This window comes from Zea mays, chromosome 6 (genome assembly GCF_902167145.1).
Source record: "Zea mays cultivar B73 chromosome 6, Zm-B73-REFERENCE-NAM-5.0, whole genome shotgun sequence".
In the NCBI taxonomy this organism is placed as follows: domain Eukaryota; kingdom Viridiplantae; phylum Streptophyta; class Magnoliopsida; order Poales; family Poaceae; genus Zea; species Zea mays.
This window is the reverse complement of record NC_050101.1, coordinates 146,610,796-146,634,965: the sequence shown is the minus strand read 5'-3', so window position 1 is coordinate 146,634,965 and position 24,170 is coordinate 146,610,796. Positions and strand designations below refer to the sequence as shown.

The window sequence follows — 24,170 nt, the reverse complement described above, 5'->3', positions numbered from 1 at the left end:
ACGGGGAACAAGACCGGCGTCCCATCTGGCTCGCTCCGCCAGATAAGCAATGATGGCGCCCCGCACGCTCTGTGACGACGGCAGCTCTCAGCCCCCTTACGGAAGCAAGAGTACATCAGCAAGGACTCGACAGCCCCGACAGCTGTCCTTCCGCCAGACTCCAGCGCTCCTCCGACGGCCACGACACCACACGAACCGGGTGCCAAAACCTCTCCGGCTGCCACGATGGCATGTACTTAGGGTGCTAGCTCTCCTCCGCTAGACACGTTAGCACTCTGCTACACCCCCATTGTACACCTGGATCCTCTCCTTACGCCTATAAAAGGAAGGACCAGGGCCCTCTTACAGAGGGTTGGCCGCGCGGGAAGACGGGACGACGCGTAGAGTCCCTCGCTCTCTCCCACGCGGACGCTTGTAACTCCCTACTGCAAGCGCACCCGACCTGGGCGCAGGACAACACGAAGGCCACGGGTTTCCCCTTTTTGCCTGTCTCCTTCCTTTGGTTCCTCCTTCGTGCTCCGTCTCGCGCCGACCCATCTGGGCTGGGGCATGCGACGACATTTCACTCGTCGGCCCAGGGACCCCCCGGTCTCGAAACGCCGACAAGTATAGTCTATAGTGCAAAATAACTCAGTGACTTGAGGTATGTACTTCCCACTTCTACGAAACCAGAGGCAAAAAAATCATGCGTATATCTCTACTATACTTAAAGCACCAGTTTCAACGGTCATCTTTTTGCAAAAAACTCCCTACATTTCTTCAAAATCAACTCAGTGTAAAATGTTAAAAAGTGATGCAGGAGGTGGGGTTTGAACACACACCTTGATGGAAGAAGGGTGTGAGACATTGGGCAAAGCTATCTAACCAGTAGATTATCATGCCTAAGTGTTTATAATAGTGAATATAAATTGTAAATATGTATATATGATTTTTTGTAAAATAAAAAAATAATCGTGTTGGGCCGGACCAACACTACGGCCGAGGCTATGGCCCAAGCACCGCACGACGCCCGTGCCGGGTTGGCCCAGGCACTATTAAATGGGTCGTGCCTTGGGCCAGCTCGCCAGACACGGCCCATTTGGCCATCTATACCTCCGCACGAAAATGATGGTCCTCGTCTCAGTTGCCACCACATCGTTCACCATTCTACTTTTTTTCTCTCTCCCATCATGCATGCACCTTCGCGCCACCCCATTTTTGGTAGAGGGCGTAGGAGCAGGTGCCTCCTCTCCGTATTCGTCCGACACCAGCCCCGACACCGACTCGCGCAATGGCTATTGCACATCCACGAGGACGTTTCACATCATGCGCGTATCATCGTTTTCACCGTTGTCGGACGCCCCATTCGTCTTTTCGGCCTTCGCGCTGTTCTTCCTCCCAACCTGCTGCCCCCGCCCACGATCGCAGGCCTTCGCGCTGTTCTTCCTCCCAACCTGCTGCCCCCGCCCACGATCGCAGCCGTGAGCCAACCGACGCTCATCGACGTGTGTACGGGGCGAGTCGGTCATGCTCCTGGCATTTCTCCGTGCGTGCCTTCGAGGAGGACATGGTGGCGTCTGCCACGCTTAGGTTATCTTGGCGATGAGGAGTCCAGGTCTGAGATATTGAACAACCAAGGCCCGTAGCGTGGCAGCAGTCACATATGCTACGGAGTTGTTGGTGGTGTTGTGTCGCTTCGGCGGGTCCAGGGCTGGGAAGACACTCGTATTCTCTCGCCCTTCTCAGACTGACGACTGGTGCGGGTGCCTCTCGGTTTGGAGCTGCTCCGGCTGGGCGTCTTCGCTTGCGTGTTCTCTCCCTATATATCTAGCGGTATACTACCTATGTTGTCTCCAGATGTTTAGGTCTTCGTCGTGTCCTTCTCCGGTAACGAACATGTATGTACGCCTCTTCCCTTCCCCTCCTGCTCTACGAAACCTTGGAAGTGAGGGAGGCGAGAGATGGAACGAAGTCTCTGATTTGCTGCCTACGGTACCGTGCGTTCATAAAAATATTGTGTGAAAATGGGAGACAATAAATAAAAAATCTTGAATTTTTTTTGAATAATTTACGTGGGTATTGTTGTGAGCCGTCACAACGCAGCACGGGTAACCGATTAGTTATATATACATGCAAGGGCCCACCCGAATGAAAGCGAGATGAGCCAGCTGCCTGCAACCTTCCTGGGCCGGGTTGCCGGCCGCCGGGGGGCATCGATCGGGCTTGTCTGGGAGAAACGACCGAACCAAACACCCGACCGCTTCAAAATCAAAGCGGACATTCCATTCAATTCAATTCGGAGTTCCGCGGCGGTGGTGTGTTTGTGTTGACGCGCCGTTCAAACGGGGACGGGTCAATCGCGCTAGCCGTTCTGCCACCGGCAGGCCGGCACGGCTCGTCCTTGTCCGCGCGCGCGTCGCCATCGCCAGCGACGACGACGAGCCAGGCCACGGCGCCATGCATGCTTGCTTGCGCCTTTGCTCCACACAAGTCCTGCCTGGTTCCTGAACCCTCCTAGACACGGCGCCGCGCGCTAGCTTCTCGTACGACCATGTCGGATCCGCGCGGTACGTACGATGGACTTGGGCGCGCGCGCGCGGGGCCGGCGGAACCTTCCAGTTGCGTACATGGAATCCTTATCCTCATCGTGCATGCGACCGGATCCTCTGCAGTAACTTTCGGCCAGGAGTCGGTCGAGCCCGCACGCAGTGAGAGTGAACAAATAATAATTTGTAGCATTTTCAGTATGAGTTATAATTATTAAAAGTTCTAAATAAATCCTCGAAATTAAGACTGCACATATTTAGATTGTGGTCCCTTTGCGTATAACCAATGATAAGAAAAAGGGTTCAAGAGAAGACAAAAAAAAACTTCAATAGATATAAATCTCTTAATAAGGGTTGGGTAAAGGCTCAACCCTCGTGGATCAACGCGACCTTGAAAGAATCCCAGCCCATGCCGAAACAGGCATTTGGTTAAGCCTCGCGTAGGCTGTATGCGGCCGAGCCTGGCCTTTCCCAGTCTCCTCGGCCAAATTTAAACAAATTGCCACTAGTTCATGAACAAATTCATGTACTGCCACTAGTTTTAATCAACCAATTCCAGAAAAGCTCTAAAAGTTGCAGCTCAAACAAACAAGGCCTAAATTTAAACATTTCATTTGTTATGCATTATAGTCCTATTAAACATGTTCTATATGCACTAACTGTATTCTAGTAAGGGATGAAATAATCACACACATTACAATTATACCTTTTCTATCTTGGAGTAGGGGATAGCCATCAGTTTCTAATTTAGTTCTCCAATAGCGATGTGCAGTCCATTTGAAAGCTTGGTGAAGATCAATATCAATATTTGAATTCTATCATTCATCCAATGAAATAAAAACCATTAATGATCAAGTGCACCCTTCCGGTTGTGGTTGATTTGCATTTGTTCTTTCTATACCACAGAGAAGTATGAATGATACCAATTATGCGATAACATTTGTGAGAATAATACCACTTGTAGATATATTAATTGTTGATTATGCATGCTTTGCTTGGAAATCGTTTTACGCTCATTCAGTACCGCTCTAATTTCTAATTCATTTAACTTTTTTATCCCAAGTTTGACTGATTCGTTTTATTAAAAAAAAATCATAATTATTGTCAATTTTTACTATGATATTATTTGTCATGTGGGGACAAGTCTATACCAGGAGGCGCCGGGTCAGAGACCTACGCCGAGAAGCGGAACGCGCGGCCGGGGACGAGAACGCGCGCACGGCTGGCTCAAGCAAGTCGAGTGGCTAAGGCGGAAAGTTATTATTAGTTTCTTTTCTATTATCAGTTCCATGATTTCAGGAGTTTGTTACTCCCGTTAGTTGGGCTATGTCTTTATATATTCTTGTAACCGTGACAATTGAATGGAAAGGTTATTAGCCATATCTCTCTCTATCTCTCTAAGCCTACGGTAGAGGGGTATAACCTCACCGAAGACGACCGACGGCTACGAGCTCCGTAGCCGCGGTCCAGCCAACCAAGGGTTCAACGCCCTTGACATTATTTAGCATATAATATACTTTAACTATGACTTTGATTTTTTTCACAGAAGTTTTGAATAAGACAAGTTGATCAAACTTGATACAAAAATGTTAAAGGAATTATAAATTGGGACAAGGGAGTAGTTAACAACAATCTAGTCACATAACTATTTGTCGTGTAATGTCAGACTTATTTTGGATTCGCTGAGGCGGTTAAGGTCTTCACCTCTCCCCGCTCATTTGCATGGAAAGACTTAATTTAGAATTCTAACTGAAACTCATTTGCATGATTTTTTTGACACTAGATGGTCTTCAAAGTTCAGATCAACTAAACAAGGATGTGGAGCAGTCAAGAGAGCGCCGACAACCTCCCTTCTCTGCCCCCTCCTCTCCTCTTTCCCCTCCTCCCTCCCTCTGTATCCTCCAACAGTCCAGCGCTACAAGGCCAGTGAAGCGCCACCCTCCCTAGATTTAGACTTTCAATCATCAAGAGTTTCAGGTTCAGTCTTCCAGTTCAGACAGTGAATAAAATATTACATAAATTGTTTTATGTATTATTTGCTCCATACAACAAAAAAATTGAAAAAATTACCGAATTTGTTTTCGAATTCATACCGAATTTTATATCTATCATTTGAGAAAATATATGATGAATTTGAGGATAAACTTTTATGAATCTTTACAAGCTCAATGTTATAAACAAGAATAGAAATTTGTATAGTGCATTATATATCATATTTATTCGTAATCAAAGAAAAACGACTAAAAAACCGATTACCGAATAAATACCATTTCCGACCGTTTTCATCCCTACCTCTAGTCCTCCCAATGGGACTGTATCCAGCTCCCCAACAGCATTGTTTGAATCATTGTACTTGTAATATAAAAACGTATCTACTATTGGAGAGGAGCAGGACTAAGCAGTGGTACTGAACTAAGGGGCCGGATTTTAAAAAATCCCTCCCAAGTTAGATACCAACCCTCTTGGAAATGCTCTAAGACAGTAATCTATGTGGATCAGTCGACACGACCAACCAAAACAATGGAAGTAAAAAGGCTAACAGGCGGCGCAAGAATTACCAAATGGAAGCAACAAGGCTAACGGCACATCCGCACGGGTCATCCGATGGAACAGACGCCTGGCTCCCAGCAATGCTGTTTTCTAATACTGCATTCTTCCAATTATTCCATGATTTTTATACACTCCAAATGGACGACTGCCAGTAAATGACATTTCCATCAATTACACACTATCATGTAACTACTATAGAAACTGCTGGACATCTCTTTAGCTGACTGACAGTACGAATAATCAAGCTTCGGTAGAACTGTACTGTTCATCTTTCTGATGACTGAATTTTTAGATCATTAACATGTTATAATGTGTATATGGACCAACCTGTCGTAGAAAACTATACAGTCAGTTGAGCACCAGCTCACCGCAGAAGAGATTCAACTACTGAAGTCACGGTCTTGGCTCCCCCTAGCTCAAGCAAAGAGAGGGCAAGATCGCCCTCGTGCCATCTCCGAAGCCCAGATGCCAGTTTCTGCAGCGTATTTAGCTTCACTTCAGGGACCCACGCGGGCACGAAGCTGACCAGCAAGTTGACGAAACACAGAACGTAGGACCTCCACGTGGCATCTCCACAGCCCAGCACAATGTTACCCTCCATCACCCTGGCCATGAACTCCAGGTGCCTGTCGAGGACCCGTTGTCTTTTGGATGTGTATATTAAAGTGTAAGCTGGCGACGTTTCTCCGACTCCCCAGACGGTTGCGCCCGAGAAGAGGAGAACGTACGCTAGCGTGTATCCTTCGATTATGCTGCATACCATACCACCGGAACCGAGCTTAGCTTCTCCACCTGAAAGCAGCAGGGTGGGCATGATCTGCTCGTAGAGGAGACGAATCAGATTCACCCCGCCAGCGTGGCAAAGCATAGTCGCTGCAAGTGATGCTATCTGCTCTACCAAGGATGACGCAGCTGATAGCGGCAAACACTCTGACCTCAAACGGGCAGGTCTGTCAGAACTGCGGTCATTTGCTAGCGCATGGGCTCTCTCAATGACCACCTCCAAGATCTCTTCACAAACAAAGGTGTTGTTTGGAAATAACCGGCAGGATCTCATGTAGAGAAACCCTGGAGCTACAGCAAGCCTGTGTGCTTTTTCATCAGAACTCTGCCCCAGCAGATTCGCAACTCCTCTGTTTGCTACGGAGCAGGAGCGCCCATCAACCAAAGGCCCCAGGAAAGACGAGAAGCAGCTCCTGATCAGTTGTGCCACCGCGGTGTTATCTCGAGTGAAGGGGGACTGCGAACAAGTCAGGATGATAAAATCATGCCACCGCCGTGCCTTCTGGGACCACAATGCGCCTATAATTTGCATAGTGGGCCATGAACTAGATGTCGCACAAATTTCAATTCCTTGGGAAATGATGCCGTGTAGGTGGCTGAATTCCTCCATCTTGACTGTTATTGACAAACTCATTAGCGCTGCTATTGGCAATGGAAGCATTGGCATCGCAGAACCTGCAGCAGAAGGATTGAGTGCCCGGTTAATAGTGTGATATGAGATGCCTGAGAAAAGTTAGTACTGCCTTAAATACTGAAAACTAAAGATTGTGATGATGTAAATCTACGGGGAAAAAACGAACAAATTACACAAACAGGCATTAACATACGTGGACGTGGACAGATATTGATATGAACACCAGCAAATGCAAGAGCTTCTTTTATCTCCGATTCAACTACTGGAAGAGTTGCAGCTGGACTTGGCCAGTCCATTCCATTCAACATAACTGGCTTCCATATGCCACTAGTGACTTCTGCAGAGAAGTAGCTGACAATAGCAGCAAGTGAAGCAGGCAAGAAATCTGCAAGATCTCTTAAACCTGAAATAAAGTACAACGGTAATATGCTAATAAGTGTGCAAGGACAGTTGGATAGCAGAACTGAAAAAAAGACTGCTTTTTAGTGCAGTAAAATAAAGTAAGCCTCTACAGTTCTACTTACAAATATATAATGGTCAATATAAATACAATAACAAACTTTGAAACTCAAGCAGTGTTTTAAGAGCAGGTGACTGAGACTGTTTGGTTCAGCTTTTTTCTGATCAGCTTTTCTGAGAATCTGGCTGTGGGGAGAATCTGGTTGTGGGAAGAATCTGAGTATTGTGGGGATTACGTGTGGAGGAAGATAAAGTTGTCCATAGAGTTCAGGATCTAGAAAGAGAGGGATTTCTACTATTGCAACGATTCAGCCGATTCTGTGTTCATGTTAATTTTGGATGAATTTTACCAAATCGATTTTTATATAAGCGGTCTGAAAAGCTGAGTGTTTGGTAGTCCACAGCAGGTTCTGGTGGCCAGAAGTTGAAAAAAGCTGAAATAAATAGGCCCTGAACCTTGGCACCGACCACTGTCTGTCACAACTGCCACACTATTTTAGGTATGTTGCCCACATATATAAGTAGTGACTAGGTGTTGGCGCCGATCCGGACGCCAATCAATGCGATGTGTACCGGCGGCGGTGCTCTCTGTGAAGCACGGATGGTCCGCGACCTAGCGCAGAGGCTAAGGTTTCTGCCGACGAGCCAGATGGTCCGCGCCTGATGGCCGGACGATCCGTGCGTGCACAGAGGCAACGAAGTTCGCCAACATCACCTGGATCTCGCTCCCGGGAGAGACCCCGTCGGGGAGGAGAGATTCTAAGGTTTGTCCTGGGGTCGGCAGGCCACTCAAGACGCCTCTAAACGACGTAGAGTCAGAGAGAGGTGAAGATTAGAGAAGGAAAACTATGTTACTGTATACTCCTAGGGCAAAATGTAAAGAACATAAGATATATTTATTGTTTGATCGATTGTTGGTGATTGCAATCGGTCGTATCCCTTAATATATACAGGGCTCTACCTGTACAGCTCCAGCTTGTGGACCCGTGATCTTACTGCTACGACTGTGGATGGGTATTAGTAATTATGTTTAACTAACACAATGTTGTACTACCACATGTACCACTTTTTTGATAACTCTCGTATATGGTTATATATATGAAATGCCTACAACTGGTGTGTGGTGTTCTCTCAATGCCCGCTTGTTTTTCAATGAGGTGGTGATGGATTAACTCGTTACATTCCGTAAACCAAACAAAAAAAGTAAGGAGAAGATAATGGACTACTTCATTCCTTAAACCAAACACCCTATTAGTTTGTAGAGCAATATCAAAACAGATGAAAGTTGGTCAGAGGTATAACCTGTAACCAAGTCACGGGATGAAAGTCTTCCATGAGCGCATGAAGTTAGCATAGCCTCAAGCACAAAAGGAACAGCTTCAAGAATTTCCCATGCTGGAAGTGTTGGCCACTGGCACATATCTTCCTGTACGCCTGCAGGTGAACTACTCGTAGTGGAATTTGCTGTTGACTGAGGATTTACAGACAGGACACCACCTTTTGGCACTTTATTATGGCATATGATTTTCAGTATCATGTTTGCCACATGGAGGACAGTTGTCCTGCTGCAAGCACTAGAAAGTGTAGAAGCTATGCAAGCTTGATTCTGGAAGTACCATGCCCTTAGCTTTGGAAATGAATCAATATACAATGGTTTTTGAAATGGTGGATCTAATTCAAATATGCTTGATTGAGTAACATTAGACAGATTTTTCAAAGAAGAATGACTATTACGTAATAACAAGAGAAAATCCAAACGGAGCTCTGACCAAACAGAGACTCCACGCCTTGATAAAGCACTCTCAATGGGTGGTCTATGAAATTTCCACAAGCGAAGCAGGGACAGGAAAGCGCATGAGAATACTGAGTACACAGAAGCCTCTTCAAGTTTACAACTCCTATGATCAGATGGAGGTAAAGATCCAAAATTCTCACAGAGAGGCATTAACATAGATGCTACTTCTGGCACCTGCAAAATGTCATGCCACAAGGGAGATGGTATCATAAGCCCACAACATGTTTATAAAGCACATATACCACCAAAGCCTGCAGATCAATTACTACTTCGTGCAAGGAAATTTTCTTTTACAATGTAGTTGCAAGTGGTCGTCAGCCCAGTGGCTTATGGTTGGCTCAGGTCATGGTACGGCCGGCGGCCCTAAAGGGTGAAGACGCCTCTGGGGTTTTCTCCGTCAGTTTGACTGAGGTTCCTTCTCAAAGTAAAACCATAGGGGTGGTCTTTCCCCACTGGCCAATTTTTTTCTATCAATGTAATATGTGGTTCTGACATCCAACGATAATTAAAGCACATCCAAGAGATATACTAAAAAAAATTCCAGTAGGTTTGCAAGGCATCATGATTGCAGCAATAACTTAAAGAGATACTATCCGTAATTGAAAACCACAAGTAAACACAAGTCATTCACATATGAAAATGTGAAAGATGCACATGGACTAGAAGTTTTGTCAATATGAAAGATGCACATGGACTGAAAGTTGTCAATACTTATTTCATATAAATCCATGCCTGAGAAATATGTTTAACACAAGATTAGTTCAAAAAATATTTTCATTCTGCTTCAAGGAACACACATAATTCTAGGTTATTCTTGATTTCATCTGAAACTTCGTCAGAACTCCATGTTATCCATGACTAAGTCAAAACGAATAGACCTGAACTATTAAACTAGCTATGTTTCTTACCAGACCATACAGTGAGAGAATATGAACAGTGTCAATAGAAGAAATTCCTGATACAAGAGCATGCAGCATAGGCATATGCTGTACATATCGCCCTTCTGATCCAGAATCCAAAGGGAGGAATGTCGATAACAACTTAAGCACCATTTGAACAACATGTTCCTAAGCAGAAAAACAAATTGCATGCAAACATGTTACATTCTTCTGTAGAACATTACTACAATATGGTTCTTTTAAACTGAATGATACCTGAATGTTCCAACCACGAAGAAGTGATGCACCACACAAAATCTTCGAAGCTGCCAACTTTTCCTCCGGTGACCCACTTACTGCAAAAGAGTACAATTTCTCCAACTCTTCTACACTAAGAATTAAGAAACCAAAATAAGAATGAGATTATGAATCAGGCTAGTCAACAGACATACAACCAAAAAAACTCTAAAATTAGTATATTCCTATGATTTATCACCTCGAAGCAGGTGTGACCATAAGGGCATCCTTAAGTTCTATAAGTGGAGACCCTTCTACTAAAGATGACCATGGAGATGCCTGAACTGGAGAGGATTCTTTAAGTGGAACCACATAGCCAGGCCAGAAATAAGCAGATGCATCTATTAAGTTCCTTGCGATACAGGCTTCCACGATAAGATGTAGCATATTTCCAACTACAGTTTTGAAGCGTAACTATCATTTAGAGAATTCATAATTGCAAAAGGAACAAGAAAACCAAAGGATACTAAATGTTAAAAATATATATCAGTTCATAGGTAACCTGCTTTAATAGAGGAACTGTCTTTGAAAGAACTGTACATGTTCTCACTCCCAGTTTTCAGGTTAGACAGAACAACTGCTGCTTTTCTAGCTGCAGCATTTGCCAAGTGCACAGTTGCTGGAGGTGGTGAAAGAAGACCAAAAAATTGTCTCAGAATCTGAAGTGAAGACACTAATTGTCCTCTTATAACAGAGGTTGTTTCCCCTTTCAGATTGCCCGCCTCTTCCTTCACAATAGTTGCAATGGACAAGGGGATAATAGCCAACAACATGCACATCCGTGAATCAAGATGAGGAAATGGTCCTTCCGAAGCATCTGGGCCCTACTAAGCACATTTTTTAGCAAGGATTAAATATTAATAGTATGTGTTTCCAGCATATGTCAAATGACAACAAAAGTATATACTATTTTTCTTTTTCCTTATTCTTTATTTAAAAATAATACATATAGACTGTGGTTGAAGTCATCTCACTCGCTGTACTAGCCGCAAAGCCGAAATCCATAAAGCCTGAAAGGTCTCTTGCCAAGTTGCCCGATTCAACACTTGAAGTGTTTTGGATAGTTCTGTCAACCAACTGTTTCATGTTAGAAAATGTTTTACAGAAAGTGGAAAGGCAAGAATTAACAGCTTTATGCATTTATGCACCTGTCAGATATTCAACTGATGATATAGTATGAAGATGTCTCCCATCCATTGCATTCTCCATAAACATATCAAAAGGAATCCAACAAGATCCCTTTCCAGTTACGAATATACTGTAAATAGCTGAACTGCAAGGCTGTATGCTAACAGGAACTCCCAGAAGCCTTTTCCTGTCTAATTGGTAGCCCGTGCTTATGGCATTCTGTATATTCACAATCAAGCTATCTAGCAGATTGCATGGAGACAAAGCGTTCTTCTTTTTAAGAGCACCAATAAGGTGAAGTTTCCGAAGTAGATAATTGAAATTTTCAGGTCTATCCTACCACATTCAAAAAGGAATGGAAGTACTATCAGTTTAACATATAGAATACACTAGAACATTTGAACAGTGATTGAGTTGTCTGCAGGGGGGTCACAATCCAAAAGCTTTCTAGCGATTATTTGTTACGCTTGCTTGATGCCAACAAATATGTATGTACCAAAGTTCTCTCAAACTATGCATGGATACTTACATTCTAAAATGAAATCATACGCTTGAAGTTTAGAGTGACGACAAAGCCACAAGTTTTATGGAGTTTCATATCTGGGAAAGAGCCAAACATGGCATGAGAAGCTGGAAATTGACTCATTTGAAAGTGCCTAAGATGATGTGTAGCTTGAACCAACTTCCCATATGTTCTCCCTAATAAAATGAGTACCATCAAAGTTCTCTTTTTTTATTGGTCAAAATAGTGTTCTCAATCCCAACCAGGTTAACATGTCACATCTAGGACAAAACGCAGATAGCAGCCAGCACTATTGCACATACCGCCAAAAATTCAAAGGTACTATTACCATCTGATAACATGATAATATATCAATTTCATTTTCATCCCCAACCCCAAGCTTGTTATGTAAAAAATGTTTATAAAAACCTATTTTTTTCGGGGAAAACGTAGCTGAGTATCTAGGATCTTTTAACGATCAAGATTTGCATGGCAGAAAAGAGTAGAATTACAAAGATAACACATCATACGTGTTACGGTTGACAAGCCGCAGAAAGACTTGGGTAATTTTGTTTGCAGTGACCTTCTCAACAACTTCAATAGACATAAGTATATTCTTTCTCCTTAGATGTTCACGGTGTTCATCTCCCCTGTCAAATGATCTCCCCTTGCCATTAAAATTCATATCTTTTCTGTTGCCATGTTCATCAGCAGAGGTGACGGGCAATCCACAATCGTCTAAGATGCAATCAATCAGCATGTCGACAAGACTCAACACAAACAAAATAACAGTATGTCCAAAATCCAAATGTTGAAAACCAAATCTATGCGAAAGCTGCATAGCACCGTCAATAGATTTGGCTAACCTGCATAGTAAATGCAAATATAAAGTTAGCTCATTGATTTGAGAGGATTATGTTTTTTTAAATGAAAAGCTGTGAGGGAGACCCCCACAACGTTACTTTATTGATTAAAAAACAAGCTGAAACAAGGTTACATGACAAAGGCAATCGGGTGAGAGAGGGGGGAGAAGGGAAAAGAAGAAGAGGGTCAGCTATCTAGAGTTTAGTCATAAAGATACTTGAAAATTAAGGGCAGGGCTAAATCTAGACATCTGAAGCTTCAACATGTCGTTGAAACAAATCCTCCGGGAAGAGAAGGAAGGAACAAGGTTCCTGAAGATGAAGTAGTTTCTTTGCTTCCAGATGGTCCAGGTCACAACAACCACAATTTCCATGAAGAAGCGTCGGTCAAAAGCATTCTTTGCATCTTCAAACATTATAAAGAAGTCAAGCTCAAGATTCCATTGAATACCCACATACTGCCAACATTCCAAGCTGAAAGGTCACTCAAACAGCAGATGGAAGGTTGTCTCTTCGCAGTTAGAGTCACAAAGAACACAGCGCAGATCACTAGCCGCATTTAGGAAGCCTTTTCTCTTGAGCAAGTTCTTCGAGTTGATTCTATCTCTGAAGACAAGCCAGAGTGCCAGACAAAAAAATTGATCTTTTTACATACTTTGGACTGCCAAATCCACATGAACGGAGGAGGGGGTTCGATGGATCGAAAGTTGAGCTTGTAAAACTTCAAGGAACTGAACTTGCTATTTCCCCAAGGGTAAATCCATCTATCCGAGTCCTCCCTGGACGCCATCATTTGATCTATAATCACAATAAAAGTCTCATATTCCTGGGCAGCTTGCAAGGACAGAGGAGTATGAAAATTATCTTCCATGGCCATATTGCCAAGGAAGGTCTGTACTGAACACTCTTTATTTTTGGCGAAGGAGAAGAGGCAGGGAAAAGCAGTCATGGGGGAGAGATCATTCCAAACATCCTCCCAAAGAAGAATAGTACTTCCGTCCCCAACATGGGGCATAGCATAGCCTCTAAAATAAGATATTAATCTAGTAACATCCTTCCACCAGAAGGAGCCTTTCTCTGGGGACCAATGGGGAATTTGACCCGAAGCATAGTAGGAGCCCCAAACAAGATTGATCCAAGGGATGTCTAATCTGTTATAGAACTTGTGAACAAATTTCATCAGAAGGGCTAAATTCTAAATTCTCAGATTGAGCACACCAAGACCTCCCTTGTTTTTTGGGTAGGTGACCTTATCCCATGCAATGAGGGGATTACTATGAGCATTATCATTGCCTCCTCTCCATAGACAATTCCTTCTAATTCGATCAATGACATTGATAACAACAGCCGGAAGCTTAAGAGTGCACATCGCAAAGATTGGCATGGCCGAAAAGGTGGAGTTCACCAAGGTTAATCTACCTGCCAAAGAGAGCCAGATGCTGGTGGAATCCAACCTTCTTTGTTCTTTCAATTTTGTTGATGAGAGGGAGATAATCTTTGATTCTTGGTTTTGTGATTCCCAACGGAAGACCCAAGTATGTGAAAGGGAAAGTTCCAATCTGACAGCCAAACACCGCCGCCAAATGAGTTGTTTTCTGATGATCCAAATTGATAGGCAGGAGACAAGATTTGTTAAAATTAATCTTGAGTCCGGTTGATGCTGAGAAGGAGTTGAGAATTCATTTTAAGCAGAACAAATCCCTTTGGGAGGCTTTCATAATGATGAGGGTGTCATCTGCATATTAAATGGTTGGGAAGTCAGACGAACTGGTGTTGATAATGGGAGCCAAAAAGACACCAAGGGAAACTGCTCTATTTATGATGTACTGGAGAAGGTCGGCAGCGATAACAAAAAGGAGAGGTGATAGGGGGCCTCCCTATCGAACTCCTCTCTTGCATTAAAGTTTTTACCTGGGACTCCATTCAGAAGAACTGCCGAGGAACCTGAGCTTAAGATTGACACAATCCAACGAATCCATTTATCAGGGAAGCCAAGAGATCTGTGCATTGCAATAATAGCATTATGTTCTATAATGTCGAAAGCCTTGGCAAAGTCAAGTTTAAAGACAACCACTTCCTTTTTCGAACGGTGGCATTGATGAATGTATTCGTAAGTCCAAGCCAGACAGTCCTGAATGGACCTGCCTTTGATTAACCCATACTGGTTTTTATGAATGAGTCTTTGGATCAGAGGTTGTAATATGTTGGCCAGCAGCTTGGAGATCATGTTTATAGCTATATTGAGAAGAGAGATTGGCCTAAAATCATTGACCCTAACCAGATTGTTCACCTTGGGAATCAAAGTGATGAAAGAGTTGTTGAGGCCTTCCAGGTTCAGAGAGTTGTCAAAAAAAATCTTGGCAAAGATTATAAAAATCGCCTTTGACAAGGTGCCAACATATTTTTAGAAAATTCCCATTGAACCCGTCCGGGCCTAGAGCTTTATCAGCAGGCATACTCCCAACTTTTTTGCATTTTAGCCCTTTTGGGGTTTTTTTACACAATTATGCCCTTTGTGGTTTCATTTCAAAAAATGGACCCCAACCTCGGCGCCATCATCATTGGCGCCGAGGTAACGCATAGTGGCGCCGACATAATTGGCGCCAACTTTTCCTATGTGGCAGCCAATGTGGCAAGTCCCAGGGGGTCGGCGCCATAGATCTTGGCGCCCACCCCCTGAATAGTGCCGGACCTCGCCGTCAAGGGGGGTCGGCGCCAAGATCTATGGCGTCGACCCCCTGGGACTTGCCACATCGGCTGCCACATAGGAAAAGTTGGCGCCAATGGTACTGGCGTCGCTGTGTGTTACCTCGGCGCCAATGATGATGGCGCCGAGGTTGGGTCCATATTTTGAAATGAAACTGCAAAGGACATAGTTGTGCAAAAAAACCCAAAAAGGGCTAAAATCCAAAAAAGTTGGGGCATACTCCGAACAATGTTGTCAATCTCATTAGTGGCGAACGGTGAGACAAGGGAGCCAAGGCCTTCAGTATGCTGAGAGGATTATGTTGGTATCAGAAAATTTGTTCACTGAATAAAATATTTCAGACATCTTCTGTTGCCTAGAATAGTTCTGGTACTAAAGCAGGACTTGCCTGATCACATGCTAATCCACATAGGCAATCGATACAAAGTACATTGCAGATGAATATAACAATCAGTAAAAAATAAAGCCATATGCCCATATCTAAAGTTAATGTTAAAATATCAGAAAGGTGTTTTTCTCAAAAAATTGATAGAGATTAGCTGGATAAAAGGACTGAAAAGCTTCAATTGCGCACATATGAGCATGACTTTATGGCAAGTTTACAGGTGCTATATGGAGAATCTACCTAAGTTGGAAGAACGTACAGTCTAATGCATCATATTTACCAAATATTAACTGGGAGTAGCTCATAACATTAACGGACAGCATACATTGATGTGGAAAAGAATCACACACTTGACAAATAGACGCCTAAGTGGTATGTGGCATCTCAAACCCTTGGTGTTTGCACACATTTCAATAAGACACTTTGACGATGTTGGTACACACAGGAATAGTTTGCAATTTCCTGACAAACTATGCTGTGTTATATGATATGCACTTATGAAGTAAGGTTTTTGGCTATGACTCAAATAGAAAATATTATTTTAACAAATAACTAACAGTAAATTTCGCATGCCTACAGGTGATTGACCACAGTATGAGAACTTTAAAGATTAAAAATCCATTATCAGAAAGCTGCAGATTGATGGAACAATTTATAGTTGAAGATAGTTTGGTCAATTGAACCGTATGTTTTAAATATTTATTCAGTGGCTTATACCAAAAAAGTAGGGGTTGCTTTTGAAAAGCCACCCAATGTGAAAGGAGCTTAAATGACACTTGTGAAGCCTTTGAGTCTTTGGCCCACAGCACAAGGTTAGAAATGGTGCACCTTTTCTTTCTAAGACCAAGACCAAGAATTTTGCAGTCGTTTCCACCCTACCTAGTTTCCACCTGCGCAGATACATCTAATCGAAATGACCAGGCAACCTCCCAGCAGCCGGATCAAGCTGGGCCCACGCACCCAAAAGCATCAGCAAATAGTCAAATACAGCGCAGATTTAAACCGGGATATCCAATAAGCAATTTGTCAATTCTCAAGTGTGCAAGTTGCATCATGAATAGAGTACACCAAACCAAAAGTGAAGGACGCCAGTGTGGAGTAACCGAGTAAGGTCCTTACATATCCTTATTCTCCATGCGCTCCGGGTAAACAGGAGCCACCGCGTACCGACCGAGAAGCTCGAGGTAGAGCATGTACGCCTCCGGCTGCTCCCGCCGGTTCGGCACCACCCTGCATAGCAACAGTATAGGCAACTTAGCATCTGAAAGCAAAACAGGGCCGAAACCCAATTGATCAAGGAGACAACGCGCAAAGGAGAAGGGAAGGTCGAATCGCTCAAGCACCTCGGGGTAAGGAGGGCGAGCGTGTGGAGAGGGTCCACCAGGCGGGACAACATGGCCTGGTCCAGCAGCTTCCACATGGCGGCTGTGTTGTGCGCGAAGCACAGGTTCGCCACCAACGCCTGCGAGAGCGCGAGGCCGCCCGGAGTGAAGGCGGGGGCCTCGCGGATGCAGCGCGCGGCCTCGGCGGCCTGGAGGAGCGGCGGGTCCCCGCGCTCAGCGGAGGCCTTCACCGCCGCCATCACCCGCCGCTCCAGCTCCGCGACGGCAGCCATCGGCCCGCCCGCGTGGGAGCTGGTTTTGGGGACCTCTGTTGTGCTGATTGCGCGGGGTATTTGGGTTGGCATCGAAGGACAGGAGAGGCTGCTGCTGGTCGACTGTATTTAAACCCCTCGAAATTGTGATGTGTTTCTTTGAAGCGAAAAGCTTTGACCAGCAAACGATCCTGACGAAAAACTATCGCGTGCTTTGACTTGAACAAAATAATAATTTTTAATGATTATTTAAGAAATACATTTTAATACATAATTTTATTAATGTTTCAAACATCTCTAAAAATATCTTAAATCAGTTCTCTATCTTAAAATATAGTGTTTAACTCAACTGATAGTGTCTTATTTTATAAACTTTTATAAAAAAAATAGATAGACCATGCAGTGACCTAAATATTTAATACACTCTGAATTAGTGTTATATTCTTATTTTCTTTATTATCATCAACCTTTTTATAATAATATATTTTATTTTCTAAAAATACATGAAGTTGTTGGAGCTTAGTTTATTTTTATGATGTCTACATTAGTTTACTCATCTTTTCTTTCATCTAGTCATTTCTAGACTGTCTTTAGCATCTTAGAGCAGCTCCAATAATTATATGAAATTTGACTCTTTAAACAAGTACGAATTAGGGCATATACAGTGGAGAGACACCAAAACAGTTCTCCAAGCATAGGAGACAACTAAGAGACTCTATTGTACAATGGAGTGTCTATAAACGTAGTCTATTAATAAATACAAAATTAAATATATTTATACAGCATCAAATCGATAGAACAGACGACAGATTCGTACAGTGAGAAGTGAGACGTCTGTTGCTACTTGGTTTACGAGCCAGAGACGTCTCTTCACGGAGAGACGGCTCTAAGTTTTTTTTTGCAAATAACCTCCTTAAACACCTCAAGAGCCTCCACATTAAATACCACTATACATGCCCTTAAAAAACCAAACTACGTGCTAGTCTTGTCAGATCTTGGTTGACCGCGGAGCTCCGACGACGTGCTTGCAATTGCAATAACATTCAACTTTTGCTTCCCCAACGTCGTTCTAGTCTTGTCAGATCATGTTCGCTTCCGTGTGACCATTGACTCCAACAGTTCTAGTAAACCGTCATATATGATGTATCTTATATTTATTGAATATTCTTCTATTTTACAGTGGTGTCAAACGTTCTGTAAATTTAAAGAACTCTCCTTCATTCTTTATATATAAAGATTTTATCTTTTCTTCTTTTATCATTTTATCGTTCATTTTTTTTCAAAAACTTTAAATACTCGTCTTATTAAAAAAACTGTGAGTTATTATTTATTTTGTTGTGATTTATTTTATCACTCAAGATCATTTGAGTGTGACTTTAATTTTTTATTTTAAATAATTTTTTTGAATAAAACAAGTGATTAAACTTTTGAAAAAGTCAACATCGTCGTATATTTGTGAACTAAGGGAGTACTTTAAATAAGATTGAACAAAACTAAAATATATAGTATAAGATATTTAAAGGTATGACATATACATTACCTTTAGTTAAAAGACGCTCCCGTTTCAGCCTCTTCCCGCGTTTCACGCGCTCTCGGCCGCGCGCGAGCCAACGCGTGGCTGCACACCACGGACCCGAAATTTTACTTCAAATCAACCAAATTGCAGCATTGCGTCCGGTCTTTCTTTCCCAACTCGGTCGACGCGTTCGCCACGGCTGCACAGGCCTCCTCCTCCGCGGTCGGCTCCGCCTCCGATCCCCTCCCTTCTTCGACGATGCGAGCACACCCGCTCATCCTCTTCGTACCTGCACCGCCACCTCATCCTCTTTCTCGCCGCGCCGACACCCACCGCGCTCTCTCCCTCCCCGTGCAGGCGCCGCTACCCTGTTGCCGCGCCCGCACCTCCTTCCCCATCCGCGCCCGCCGCGGCTCCTCCGGCAGCTCCGCCACGCGCCCAACTGCAACCTGTCTGCACGGCCACCGCTGCCTGGTAGTATCTGTCAAATCAGCCACCTGTCCTCTTTTTCTTCAAATCAAGTCCGTTTCCCGTTCCTTTCTACCCTCTCCCTCGTCTCCGGGGGGTGGCCTCACCTCCCTCTCCCCGTCGCCCTGATGGCTCCCTCCGCAGCTCTCGCTCTGGTAGCCTTCCGCTCCGCCTTCTCGACGCCGCTCGCGTCGGAACCTACCCGTAAGTCCCAAACCTCTGCCTCCCACTCCCACGGTCCCACCCGCGACATCCTCCGTAGCTCCGTTCCGGCTCGGCGGGCGTCTCCGGCTGCTGCTGGTGGTGTTGCGCTCTCACCGTCTGGCCTTTGGCCCTCGCGGAAGCACCAGCGCCGCCCTTGCCACCAGACGACGCTGCAATCTGTGTCATTTCCCCTCGAAGGTTGTGTCTTCTATCTATGTTATTTTTAGATCCATCCTAATCAACTTTTGGTTAAATATTTTGCTCATGTCTTCAATGTTTTTTTAGTTCTATTACTCAAACATTCCTTATGCTTGTCTTTTGTTTCATACCTTACGAAGCCTGGTGTGAGAAGAAGGGCTACGGGTGTGAGAAGAAGGATTTTTCAGGGCTCAGTTCTACAATAAATTGTCTGAAGACGCTAATTATTAGGATTTTTCAGGGCTATTCCCCATGGCAGCTTTGACCATCCTAGAGCTCTGCACTGGCACATGGAGCTCTATTGAGATCTCGTATTATTAAGGCTTACATGGAGCGGTGACAGATTGCATGCTGGTAGTTGATGAAACTGGTGGGATATTTGAGAAAGGTAATAGTTATCTCCAATTTTTTGGTACTTTAATTTTTTGGCAATAACTAAGAATAGAGTAGAGATGTTGAACTAAACACAAATAGGATATTCCCATATGAAACAAATTATGCAGCATGCAGCGTGCAATACATACATGCCACCATCATGTCATATCCGAAGAATATTGCCAACTCTATATAAATCAAGGATGATGGTTAAAATTAAAAGCTAACAACAGAGTCAGCATGTCCACCTTGGGAAGGACATCGTAGAGCTATGGTTAAAGTGTGTAGGACAAGGTTAGAATATCTTGTTTATCACCCAAAAGAATCAGAAAGTATCAAGGGCAATGAAAGCTGAAACGTCATGGATTGAAACACAGAAAGTTTCGATTAGCATGATTCAGTAGAGAGAGTTGTGGAGAAATAAAATTAATTTGTTTATTGTACCCTAGCAAAATAGAAGGTCATGTGTATGCTGCATCCGCTAATTGAATTGAATGATGGAATCATGTAAATAACAAGTAAAAATATTGTATACTGCTCCAGTCAAGGATGTGCCAGTGATAGTTTAAGATTTTATAAGGTCATTTTTGGTTTGTAGTTAGCTTCAAAGTACTGTGATCTAACTTCATCAGCCGAGCATAGAGGGTCACAATTCCCAGCCGTATCCAATAACTGAAATTTTTGTGAAAGGGAAAAAGAATAAGCAACTACATAGATAGGAATCATCAGCATAGAAATTAGTACTTGCTGGTTTAAGTAACTAACTGGAATCTTCGGTCTAGATGACGAGGGAATGCCCATCCGAGGTACTGGAGGAGTTTGGAATATCTAACCAAATGGGGGCTTGCTAGCAATAGCCCCTCGGTTTATGTCACAGTGTTGCAAAAAATTGGGCGGCTGCGTGACTCTAGGGTATTCTTCCATGTTGTTTTAGCTTGTATTTGTTTTCTTATCTGGCCTTGAAGTAATCCCAAACTCTTCTTGGTACAGGTGGAATTTAGATCTACTGTAAGTAGTGGGAAAAGTAGGCTATTTTCTGTAGAGGTTAGTATTATTAAATTTGTGACTTACCAGTATTCATAATGTATATTCTTTTGTCAATAATTGTATCCATATTGAATTGAAAGAGCTATGTTACCATATACTGCCTGAGTGCACATCAACATCCTTATCTAGAAGTTTTGTTTTGTGGTGATTGATAAAACATTTCACACTTGACTAAAAACATGTAGCCTTAGTGTCTATAGATGCTCCAGATGTAACAAGGCTTGAAAGCTGCTATAGATTTAAATTATGTGGTGCTTAGTTATGCATTTTTAGGTTTAGAGTAAAACACACTCAATATCCTTAAGTTTTCCACTCAATATCCTTAGTTTTCCTAGATTTTTACCTAGGTGCATAAACTCTCAAAGCGAGGATTATAGGTCCTTCAACTTTTTTTTCAAGTGTCCTCGATATGGACCTGGTTTTCTCTTGGAGTGAACCGCCTAATGTGGATTATAGGTCCTTCGCTTTCAGGTGGATTTATCTTGCAAATGGTATGTGGATCCGTTCCAGAGGCAATGAGCCTTGCAGCCAGGTAACATGACCACCTCAGTCGCTTCCCTTGAGTGCCAAAAAACTATTCGCCTGCCCTTTATAATTTCTGATGACTTGCCTCCCCTTTTCAGTTTGCAGTATAAAAAAACCCAATTATGTCCGCTGCTGGTTCGACGCAGCGTGTGCCGAGGATTTCTACTGCCGAGCATAAGAAAGTATTTGAAATCAAGAACTTGCATTTATTCAATCATAATGTGTTTCCTATCAAGCATAAGTGTGTGCGTTTTGTTTGATATCTGCTTTAATAGGATATTGTTCTTGTCACCCCAAAAATGTTTCCATTCTACTTTCGGGCAGGTGAATTGCAAAGAAATGATCTGTTCGCAACTGGTGCTCTCGGGTGACTCCATCACCGAGCAGCCCTTCGCCCCGGTGGCTGCGATGTCGCACTGGCTGACACCTGCTCGCAACTGCATTACAAGTTTTACTGACTAAGTATTTTCAGGTTTATTCAATTTCGGTTGTAATGCTTCTGACAGCAGTTGTATCAGTCCTCTTGTTTAGCTTCCATGTTTCACCGTGCTTGCAGGTTTGCTATGAGGAAAAACAAATTTATGGGCTCAAACAAAGTGTGATAGTGAAAGTCATTTTGCTTCTAGCTTAAGGTCAGTTAATCTTGTTTCAGTACTTTGTCTTGCTGATTTACTTGCCCCACACAATTGTTGAATCACATTGCTTATGCATTTGTGGACTGTGCTACATATATTTATGAGAGAATTCCATGTGTGTTGTAAAAAATTGCTCTCACATTTATACCACAGAAAAAGTGTGTTACCCTATGGTATCACAATTCGAGTTTTAGTCTACCACTGCTGTCTGTTTTTGCTAACTTGGACATTAACTATAAAAAACATTATGAATTATTGATTAGGTTGAACAGAATGTTGTTCTGAGAACAAACACAGATTATCTCACTGAATTATTGATTACTTGTCTTGAGAATACTGTTATTGTAGGAAGCTTGTGCATTGCGTGTATATGAAAAAAGAATCTTACATAGGTATCGATCTTCTCGGAGATGTTTATTTATTGGTGTTTGAGAATATATATTATATATATATATATTTGAATTATTGCCTGCACAGTTCAAAGGATCGAGATAACTGTAGTTGTGTTGGCTTTCCTTTTTCCATTCAGTGTGTAGTTGATGGCTAACTTCATGACTATCATGAGTGACTTAACTGATTTTGTCAAAGAATTCAATTAGTAACACGCCTGATGAATCATAATCCTCTGTGCTACCTATACCCGTCGTAGTAAAATAAAATATTATGGCCTGTTAGCCTCCTTGCTTTGTTAGTTTGGAGAGTACTCTGTAATTTTCTTGGTTTCCTTGTAATACCAGGTTACTATAGCTGTCTGCATCAAGACTGTTTTGTGTCTTGAACTAAGAAAAAACTCTCCATGGTTTGCAGAACCAAGCCAAGAAAATAGATATCAACTGTGACGCCACACTCAAAAGCTTGTTTGGTGGGAGGGACAAGGTTGGGATGCTGGAGATCTCCAAGCTTTTGAGCCGTGACTTCCCGAAAATCTCCAAGCTTTTGTGGTCCATGGAGCCAGGGATGGCTCTTTGGTAAAAGACTTCGTTGTGGATGGCCTCTTTTATGGTCCATGTTAAGTCCCAAGTCCCACTAGGTGGTTAAGCAGAAAAATCTTGTGATGGCATTAAGACTTTCAGACTTTGTTTTTGGGTCTGATGCATGTAAAAAGGATTCCCAGTGTTTCTGTTGCTCTTGAGATCCTGTGAGGACACATATGAGAGAAATATTTAGTCTCTTGATGGCAAATCTTGTCTAATGTTCATGCCTATGTCTATCTGATCAAGCGTTATGATATGATCCCATACGTGGTACTGTGTTCTTTAGAGATGTATTTAATTATGTTTCTCTTACATTTCATATTGCTTTGTCTAATTGTTACCGCAAATTAAGATTTTATTATAATTCCAATTTGATATGTCTCATCATAACCATGGTTACTGTAGGGCGCACGAAGTGCGCCTCCTGATCTAGTATATACAAAAGTCTAGAGTAAAGTATGTCTCTAATATGGATTCTTAATGTATAGAAGACGAGATATAAAAGACATTCCTAGAGAGGGAAAGATGTTGCAGATGATGAAATCTTTTAGAGAAAACGATAGATAGGAATATATCGCCTGATTGGTTAACTGCTTCGGCACATGCATGGCTCGTTGCGTGCAAAAAGTCCATGTCTTGTGATGTTTGGTTGTCTATATTTATGTTCGAGCCAGGCCACTTGCGTGCAAAAAATGATAGCGAGCCATGCTCCCCACACTTTAACCGAGACGCTTTTTAGTTAGTTTTTATTATATATTTTCATTGAAATATTTAATCATCGAACCGATTTCATATGTATGTTCCTAAGATTTTTTGAACAAAGCTAGACCACTCATGTTGTATATATATTTTTAAAATCTCCGCACATATATCTGCTCAACCAACCAAATAATGTGTGTACCATCCTGCATTTATCTGTACACACAACCAAAAAAATATGTTTGTATGGTCTTAACCAGGCGTTGCTCATCTTGTCTCGGCTATGGTTGGACTCCTACAGACAACCAATCAAACGGATAGAGTATAAGGCTGGATGTATAATCTGTTCCAATCATCTCATGCGCAACTCACTCTAATAGAGTCATCGATGCATCGGCCTCGCTGCCACCTCTCCCCTCTCCACCGTCT

At 42.9% G+C, this 24,170-nt stretch overlaps 1 protein-coding gene and 1 long non-coding RNA gene across 4 annotated transcripts; one reads left to right on the top strand and one right to left on the bottom strand.

Annotated features, from left to right (window-relative positions):
- Positions 1-5,052: 5,052 nt before the first annotated feature.
- LOC100275342 (mediator of RNA polymerase II transcription subunit 33A) lies at positions 5,053-17,226 on the bottom strand. 3 transcript variants are annotated; one of them, XM_035960184.1, is made up of 14 exons: positions 16,850-17,168; positions 16,626-16,736; positions 14,326-14,414; positions 13,834-14,149; positions 12,082-12,417; positions 11,070-11,380; positions 10,896-10,987; positions 10,424-10,745; positions 10,121-10,316; positions 9,901-10,015; positions 9,655-9,813; positions 8,254-8,920; positions 6,686-6,895; positions 5,133-6,533 (listed from the first exon to the last, which is right to left on the bottom strand). In XM_035960184.1, the coding sequence occupies exons 5-14, from the start codon at positions 12,390-12,392 to the stop codon at positions 5,440-5,442; spliced, it is 3,477 nt and encodes a 1,158-aa protein (XP_035816077.1). In that variant the 5' UTR covers positions 12,393-12,417; positions 13,834-14,149; positions 14,326-14,414; positions 16,626-16,736; positions 16,850-17,168; the 3' UTR covers positions 5,133-5,439. The 3 variants fall into 3 exon arrangements, with proteins under 3 accessions (XP_033915264.1, XP_035816077.1, XP_035816076.1); XM_035960183.1 differs by lacking the exon at positions 13,834-14,149 and having other exon boundaries at positions 16,850-17,200; XM_034059373.2 differs by lacking the exons at positions 13,834-14,149; positions 14,326-14,414 and having other exon boundaries at positions 5,053-6,533; positions 16,850-17,226.
- A 4,751-nt stretch (positions 17,227-21,977) lies between these two features.
- Positions 21,978-23,192, top strand: LOC103630182 (uncharacterized). Its single transcript, XR_554902.3, has 2 exons — positions 21,978-22,065; positions 22,876-23,192. It is a non-coding gene; the product is annotated as an uncharacterized lncRNA (long non-coding RNA).
- Positions 23,193-24,170: the final 978 nt, after the last annotated feature.